This window comes from Myotis brandtii, unplaced genomic scaffold, assembly GCF_000412655.1.
Source record: "Myotis brandtii unplaced genomic scaffold, ASM41265v1 scaffold1234, whole genome shotgun sequence".
In the NCBI taxonomy this organism is placed as follows: Eukaryota; Metazoa; Chordata; class Mammalia; order Chiroptera; family Vespertilionidae; genus Myotis; species Myotis brandtii.
Window position 1 is genome coordinate 372,738 of NW_005354309.1, and position 9,157 is coordinate 381,894.

Genomic DNA, 9,157 nt, shown 5'->3' on the forward strand with positions numbered 1-9,157 from the left:
GGAAGGAAGGAAGGAAGGAAGGAAAGGCGAGGCAAATACTGATGGTTTCTGATAATGAGCCTGGTCCAAACCCTACGGGATGGGAAGGTGCTGAATCTTTGCAACAATGTCGCAAGGTAATAATAAGAAAAGTACAAATGTCCCAATGCCTCCATTTACTGACCTGTTTGCCATGTGCCAGGTACCCTTCTCAAACACTACACAGTTGACCTCAGTTCGTCCTTACAGCAACTTTGTGAGGTTGATTCTATCATTATAACCCCCATTTGACAGATGCAAAACTGAGGCTCAGAGAGAAATATTGTTCAGGTGGCCACCATCTTTGTTAGTGTCTGTATGAGTTTCCTATGGCTCCTGTAACAAATCACCGCCAACTTTGTGGCTTAAGACAACACAAAAAAATGTATGAGGTCAGATGCCCAAAGTGCATCTCACTGGGCTACAATCTAGATGTTGACAGGACTGCATTCCTTCTGTAGACTCTCTTTCTCTGCCTGTTCCAGCTTCTAGAAGCCTCCCCCTTTCCTTGGCCTGTGGCCTCTTCCTGTTACAATTACCTTGCAACATTGTTGCAAAGATTCAGCAAGTTCCCGTCTTCAAAGCCAGCACTCCCATCAAGGACATACCTGTTTCTATTGTCACTGTCTCCTCTGACTCCTCCCAACCTCTTTATAAGAACCATTGTCCCTGGCGTCCCTGGATAATTCAGGATAAATTTCCTATCTCAAAATCCTTAATTTATTTTACTTATTTATTTCCGTCAATCCTCACCTGAGGATATTGTCCCCATTGCTTTGTAGACAGAGAGAAAAGGAGGGAGAGGGAGAGAGACAGAGAGAAACATCGATATGAGAGAGATACATCGATGGTTGCCTCCTGCACGAGTCCGACCAGGGCCCGGGCCCTGGAGAAGCCTGCAACCGAGGTACATGCCCTTGACCAGAATCGAACCCGGGACCCTTCGGTCCGAAGGCCGGCACTCTATCCATTGAGCCAAACCGGCCAGGGCTCAAAATCCTTAATTTCATCCCTCTGCAAATTCCCTTTTGCCATGTACAGTAATGTAGACACAGGTTCCAGGAATTAGGTTCCAGGAATTAGGATGTGGACACCTTTGGGGGGGACCGTTATTCTGTCTGTCACAGTGTCTTTACCATTTAGGCCAGGAGTTGATAAAATATCACCAGTGGGACAGATCTACCCACTGCTTGTTTTCATGTAAACCAGAGCCGCAAATGGTCTTTACATTTTTATTTTTTTAAAAAATATATTTTATTGATTTTTCACAGAGAGGAAGGGAGAGGGATAGAGAGTTAGAAACATTGATGAGAGAGAAACATCGATCAGCTGCCTCCTGCACACCCCCCACTGGGGATGTGCCCGCAACCAAGGTACATGCCCTTGACCGGAATCGAACCCGGGACCCTTCAGTCCGCAGGCCGACGCTCTACCCACTGAGCCAAACCGGTCAGGGCGGTCTTTACATTTTTAAATGGCTGAAAAACATCAAAAGAGGAAGACTATTTTGTCATGTGACAATTACGTGAAATTCAAATGTCAGTGGTCGTCAATCAAGTTTCCAGGGCACACAGCCATGCTCATTTTCATAGTCTGGCCGCTTTCACACTACAAAGGCAGACCTGAGTGGCAGCAACAGACTGTACTAGACGTGGCCCGCGAAGCTGGAAACTTTTATTCTCTCAGCTTTTACAGAATTTTCCACTTCCTGGTCTCTAGGCCATGAGGCAACATGCTGAGCCGGGTCTGTGCTGGCGTGTTCCGTGTGCTCTCCTTGTAACAACTGGAAGCGGTGAGGCGTGCCATTTACTCCCCAGCGGCACGGGCCAGGAAACCAACAAGTTCTTTTTCTCTCCAGGCTGCCGTTTTCCTGTCTGGAGAACGAGACTAACACCTGCATTTGCTTCACAGGTGCGGCCAGGACTCAGTACTCAAAAAGCACTTCACCCAGGTCTGGGGTACAGAGCTGCAGCAAACACTAACCAGGGACGCGGTCCCATTCGACAGAGGGGCAAACTGGGGCCACTGGCTTAGACCGCATAGCTGGTGCGTGGAGCTGTAAAACACACCAAGGCCCCTCTGGCTCCAACCCAGGCCTGTTCTTTGGCAGATACTGGGCGAGACAGAGCTAAATATGCAACAATGGTAGGGGGGGAAGGCGTGGGAAAGCTGAGCCATGAGCCCAGACTAGGGGTGGAAGTGAGGGGTGGAGACGGCCCTTGAGTCCTGGCTTTGCCGGGCACCATGGTCAGCCCACCCCGAGCAATGGGCGTGGGAGATAAGAGAACCAACACAGGCCGCCTGGTTACGATGCTGGTGCCAGGACATCAAGTGCCACCCAGCCCCCACGGCTGCCGTATACCGGCCAAGTCCCCAAGCCTACAGAGGCCCAAAGCCTCGCCCATGTGGCCAGTCTGGCTCACCCCACCTTCCCAGAAGTCTGTGCCTGATGAGGTCCTTTGACAAAAGGTTTGGGGACAGCATGTGGGAGGGAAAGCTGGAAGCGATTCTATTCGTCATAAAGCTAAGAACAAATACAGAGTGCCTACTGTGTGCCAGGCATTTACTTCTAGAAACTCATGTCATCCTCACAAGACTCTGAGGGCAGATGGTACAATATAGGAACTGAGTCACAGAAATGTTTAATCACTTGCCCGGAATTACACAGCCAGCAGTAGCTGGGATTTGAACTCTGCTCCTGACACCATATTCTTAAACTCTATGATAAATGAATAACTCTAATTAACTGAGCATTTGCCATGGACCAACTTCTGGGCTAAATGCTGTACTCACGTCAGTTCACTGAACCCTGGAGACAGAGGGAGCTCATACTGCTGTTACCCCCATTTTATGGATAGAGAAACTGAGGCTCAGGTGTATGAAAGGTATAGATACAAAAGGCTCATGGATACGAAAGGCAAAGATGGCACAGAACTAGGAAGAATGGATCTGGGACTGGAACAGAGCCAAGGCTTGGCTCCGGAACCTGGCTGAGAGTCAGAACTCCGTGGTTAGCTTTTCCTGTAGATGTGTTTATTTAGCCTCTTGGTACTAGGTGATATAAGTACTCAACTAGTCTTACTGCCTCTGCTCTGGTCTCCTGGTTTCTGCAATTGCAGCCCCTAGGGGCCAGGGCACGTCTGTGAACACCTGAGTCAGACCAGGCTGCTCCTCGGCTTAGAACTCTCAATGGCTCCCATCTCCCAGGACAAAGTTCCAAATCCTGCCCTCACCTCCTCCCATTCTTCCCCTTGATCCCTGTACTCCAGCCACACAGGCCTCCTCACTGATCCTCAGACCCATCAGACAATCCCACCCCAGGGCCTTTGCATAGGCAGTGAGTGCTCTCTGCCTGAAACATACTACACTGCCCCCTCCCTCATTCCTCTGGTCACTTCAGGCTGGCGGCTGAGAGTCAGAACTCCGTGGTTAGCTTTTCCTGTAGATGTGTTTATTTAGCCTCTTGGTACTAGGTGATATAAGTACTCAACTAATCTTATTGCCTCTGCTCTGGTCTCCTAGTTTCTACAATTGCAGCCCCTAGGGGCCAGGGCACATCTGTGAACACCTGAGTCAGACCAGGCTCCTCCTCGGCTTAGAACCCTCAATGGCTCCCATCTCCCAGGACAAAGTTCCAAATCCTGCCCTCACCTCCTCCCATTCTTCCCCTTGATCCCTGTACTCCAGCCACACAGGCCTCCTCACTGATCCTCAGACCCATCAGACAATCCCACCCCAGGGCCTTTGCATAGGCAGTGAGTGCTCTCTGCCTGAAACATACTACACTGCCCCCTCCCTCATTCCTCTGGTCACTTCAGGCTGGCTTTCCCTGATCCTCCCATTTAAAATTTTAAACTTTCCCTTGAGGCCCTATATATCACTCTCAACCCTCTTTCCTGCTTTATTTTTCTCCAGGGCCCTTCTCTGGCATTTTAAGAATTTTCCTCATTCACCTAATGTCTTGTCTGGTTTCCTTGCTAGAATGTCAGCTCCAGAAGCGCAGTGCTTGCTGCGCCTCAAGCATTTAGAACGAACCCCAGCACACGGTACCTGCACGATAAATGTTTGCTGAGGGAAGTTATGAATGAACTTTAGATTATGCAACCTGTATGCTAATCAAGATAAACACTTACACCAGAACAAGACTTCAGACTAACAGAAATCACTCTCCCTGTCACCCCAGGCCCTGAGCCCTCACTTCCTCTCCGTGGGAGCAGTTCTTCTCACTGATTTCCCTTTCCTCCTTCCAGACACTGGTTACAGTTCACATACACAAGCATATTTCTAGTTATTTAGCCCTGAGTTTTGTCACACATCCTATATAATAAAAGCCTAATATGCTAAGTGTCCAGTTGTCTGTCAACCAATCAAAGTGTAATATGCTAATGATATACTAAAGTCACTCAACCACTCACTGTAACGTGCACTAACCACTAGAGGGGAGATGCTCCGACTGGTAGGTTAGCTTGCTGCTGGGGTCCAGCTGACCTGGGACTGAGCGAGATGGGCCGGACACGCCCTGGAGCCTCCTGCGGTCCCTCCCTGGCTGGCCAACCTCCTGCATCCCTCCGCGTCCCTCCCCAGCCCCCATCGTGCACCAGTGGAGTCCCTCGACCTGGCCTGTGCCCTCTCGCAATCCGGGACCACTCAGGGGATGTCGGAGATACGGTTTTGGCCAATCCCACAGGCCAGGTGGAGGGACCCCACTGGTGCATGAATTCATGCACCGGGCCTCTAGTCTATAATAATAAAAGCATAATATGCTAATTAGTCCTTCCGGAGCTGCAAGGGAAGCCCGGGTCCTGGGTGCCAGAGGGAAGCTGGTGCCAGCAGCCAGGGGAAGGAAGGCCTTCTCTTGCACCAATTTCGTGTATAGGGCCTCTAGTACTAACATAATCGGACATTGTTCCCCATCAGAGAAGTTAAACCTACTTCATCTTTTTACAAGGCAACATAGTATCCTACTCTTGGAACAGTACAATTTTTCATTAAACCAGCCTGAGGAACTATAAAAAGATACAAATGCCACAGAAAGAGAAAGAGAAATTAGTAGACTAAGCTCTGGAGACTTCTAGGCTAGGTTACCTCTGGATGAGGACAGCTGGCTGAGCGTTTCTGAAGAGCCTTTTCAGGCGGAAGGCTAAATCTGCTGTGCGGTTGAGGGCTAAATTTTAATTTCCAGCTCCCACAGAGAATATGTTAATTTCGTTTATTTAAGAGTGTTTACATCTACTTAAAAATAACCCTCCCTTTGAGGATTGATGGGGCAAAGGACATAAGAGAACTTTCTGGGGTGATGGGGAAGGCTTTACCAGGGGGTTGCAAAGTTTTTCTGTTGAGGGCCAGATATTCAAGATGTTAACTTTTGTGGTTCACATATCACCTCTGTTGTACATTCTTTTTATTTTTCATACACTTAAAACAGTTAAGATAATAAATTTTGTGTGTGTGTGTTTTTTAACCACAAAAAATAATACATAATAATAATACTGATAAGCCCTCCTTGGGCATGAGAGGCTTCTGGGGTGCTGGTAATATTTTTCCTGAACTGGGTGCTGGTTACTTGGGTGTGAAAACTCCCAGAGCCTCATAAGTGTAGGATCTGAACGCTTTTATGTATGACTTTTGTTTCAATAAAAAGTTAAGCCCTGTCTGGTGTGGCTCCGTTAGTTGGGTGTCATCCTGTGTCCTGAAAGGTGGCTGGTTCAATTCCTGGTCAGGGCACATGCCCAGGTTGCAGGCTTGATCCCCAGTAAGGGGTGTGCAGGAGGCAGCCAATCAATGATTCTCTCTCATTGATATTTCTCTCTCTTTCTCTCCTTTCCTCTCTCTGAAATCAATAAAAACATATTTTTTTAAAAAAAGAAAAAAAATGATTGAGGAAGCTTTCCAGGCACTGACATGAGAGATCATCTCGAACATATATTAAGAAAAAACAACAACAAAAAGCAACATGTAAAACAAACACCTTTCATTCAACAAATACTTGTTCAGCATCTACTAAGTGCCAGACACTGTCCATACACCTTCAAACCAAACAGACATGCATTCCTGCCTCATGCAGCTGGAACTCAAACCATGAAATAAAGAATATGCGTATTTTTACATGTTCTAAGGTCTACACTCCATTTGGAAGACAACACAAGTTGCTGCAACACTAATGCACTCCCAGACAGTGGTATGGGGCTGGGAAAGGAAACAAGGAGACTTTTCATAATCTACACTAATAAAAGATGCAAATTGACTGTACCTCCATGACGCCCACTAGCCAATCAGGAGTGAGTATGCAAATTCGCCCAACAAAGATGGTGGCAACCCCACCCCCCAGCTGCTCAGGGCCTCTGGGCAGCACGCACGCACGCACGCACGCACGCACGCACGCATGCACAGCAGCTGGGCAGGGTGGGACGCCTGCTATGAGGGGGAGGGCGGGGGCGGAGGATGCTACAGGAGCAAAGACTGAAGGCTCCGGGCACAGCAAAGACTCTGGCAGGAGTGAAGACGGAAGGCGGCGGCCAGAGCAAAGGCCTGAGCCCTGGGGCCCAGAGGAAAACCAGTGCCGGCAGCCAGAGGAAGGAAGGCCTATTGCACGAATCTTCCTGCAACAGGCCTGTAGTAAAGCTATAAACGTCTTTTGTATCATTTGTATTTTGAAGCATGTGACTATACTAATACATGTTCTCTTTTGTAAAAAGTTGCAGTTAAGAAGTAAATACCCTCTCCCAACAGTGTTTCGTTTTGTTTCCAGATCAGGTGCTAGGACCCCACTGCTGGTTGAGTTGGACTCTAGGAAATTGGGCCATGAAATCTGTTCGTTTGTTCTTTTTCTTAACAAGCACCATTCCTTTTTCCCCACCTCTACCCCATCAGGTTCTAGAATCTTATTCCATTTTCTTAACAAGCACCATTCCTTTTTTCCACCTCTACCCCATCAGGTTCTAGAATCTTATTCCATGCTGCTCATGCTAAGGGTGGGCCGGTAAGGATCGCTGTGCCCATTGCCGACATCGGTCGAGGCCCGGGACTCATTTCCTTCTTGGAGCCACTGCCTTCCTCTAGACATCGTGTCTGCCGAGAAGGGAACTTCCTGCCCTGTCAGGTCAGCCCAAGCTTATGTCCGGACAGAGGGGGCTGCTTCTCTATCAGCTCATGGACAATCCACGTCCCCAGTATCACCAGCCCCAGAAGTATCCTGAGTACGTGGAGCTTGCTGGGAACTGGGCAAAATGGTTCCCACCATGCCCAGCCCCAAGGTCACCAACTTGCTCAGGGCCACACAGCTTGCGTTAGAGTCTGGATTTGAGCCTTTGTCTGTCTGAGGTCACCTTCTAAATTCACAGAAAGCACTGGGGTACAAGGGGAGGCTATGTGAGCCACTCTTGTACACTGTCCCCAAAGGAAAGGTCCCCATTGTCTGGCAGGGTCTTCACAGGGCAGCCGGAGGGCCCCAGGTTTTTGGTTCTGATGAGAAAAGACTTTTCACAAGCTAAGTGAGACCCTTCCCCACTTGGAGGACTCAAGCCATGTGGCCCCCCTGGAGGAGGTGAGGGCCTGGCTGCAAGATCCGGCTGACGCCTCCACCTCTGAGCCTCACAGAGAGAAATAATGAAGCAACTGTGAGGCTTGTTTACTGTTCACTCTGCCTGAAACACGCTTCTTCCCATTTTCCCCACGGCCACTGGCTCAAGCTCCAGCCCTTGGTCACCTAAAATAAACCCAGATGATTTTCCCTACATTCACCGTATCCTGTCCTTCGCTTCACAGCACTTACAACAACCTAGAATTACATCTTTATTCCCTTGTCCACTCCCTGCGGTCAAGGATTCAGCTCTGTTCGCTGTTGTATACTCAGTGTCCAGACCCCACCTTATAAGATGCTCAATAAATGTTTGTAGATAGAATGTGCTCCCCGCGCCCAGCATAAGGTCTGCTGGGCACAGAGGTCCCTTGTCTCGGTTGTGAGCCTGGCAGGGCTGGGAGGGTTTGCTCAGGCCCATCCATGGCTACCTCCCTTTGGGCAGATTCAAGGCTGGGTGAATAACATCATTGTCCATTCTGTCCCCCATCCCGACTCCAGTCTGGCCTCATGGAGCCCAAAGATTTCTCAAGTGCCGCCCACAGGCAGGCCGGGCCAGGCCTGGAGCCCAGACTAAAATTTGAAGATCAGAGATAGCTGGCCACAACCCAGGGATGCACAGCATGGGCAGCTGCAGGATCTGGGGCTTGAGCCAAAACCAAGAACAAGGGAGACCCTTAAGAGACTGGCAAGTTCAAGCAAGGAGGGGAGTGGCTGGGTGGTAGCCAGGTCCCCTGCCTCCCTCTTGCGTGGGCTGGGCAGGGAGGGTCCCAGCCTCCCCCAAATGTGTCTCCTGAGGCCACAGTCTCTAGGGGGTGGGACTTGGGGGAGGGGAGGGAGAGAGGCACAGCTCTGCCACATTTGTTTTTCATTTTTGAGTGGTTTCCGGCCCCTTCCCCAAGGCCATTCAGTCTTACAGTTTCCAGGAAGTTTCTGTCACACTAGGAGGGGTGGCAGGGCCTCTCTGCCCCAAGGCACTGCCTTGTGGGGCGTGTGACCAGATCGGCCCTCGGGACCCAAAAGGGAGAAGAGAAAGGAGAAACTGAGGACTGTTCCTCCCAGTCCCCGCCGTGGGAACCAGAGGAAGAGAAGCGCAATAGGGCGTGGTTGGGGAGGGGCCTCATCTTGGCTCCAGTCCCTGCGCCCTGAGGTGCAGGCCGCCTTCAGAGGTTCTGGGGAGGGGGCACCCCCAACCCTTTGCACAGGGCAGGGAACGTTAGCCAATGGTTTCCGGCTTCCTACCTGCCCCCGCACCGGAGGCGCCCCGGTTTCCGCCCTTCCCAGGCGGCGGGCGAGACACGATGGGCTCCCACCCTTGCATTCGGTCTGCCGAGTCTTGCCTCAGTTTCCCCATCGAGCCAAAAGCCCGTGCCGGCGACCTCCAGAGGGATGTGGGCAGGAGTAAGAAGTGGACAAAGGGGACTGGAAGAGGAGGGGGTTTGGGGAGGTTGGGGCCCTGTCCCTTTTCGAAGCCCAGGTCGCCGCGCCTCCCCTCCCCCGCCGGGCATCTGAGCCACCCAGATAACGGGACCTCCCAGGGCGGAGCATGCGCGCGCGTCCCGG

At 50.6% G+C, this 9,157-nt stretch overlaps 1 protein-coding gene across 1 annotated transcript in view; it reads right to left on the reverse strand.

Moving 5' to 3' along the window:
* SLC44A2 (solute carrier family 44 (choline transporter), member 2) overlaps positions 1–8,948 on the reverse strand; it is a 44,541-nt gene extending 35,593 nt beyond the window's left edge. Inside the window, exon 1 of the mRNA XM_014533972.1 lies at positions 8,837–8,948. Coding sequence (XP_014389458.1) covers positions 8,837–8,948 — 112 coding nt within the window. The remainder of the gene's footprint in view (positions 1–8,836) is intronic.
* Positions 8,949–9,157: the final 209 nt, after the last annotated feature.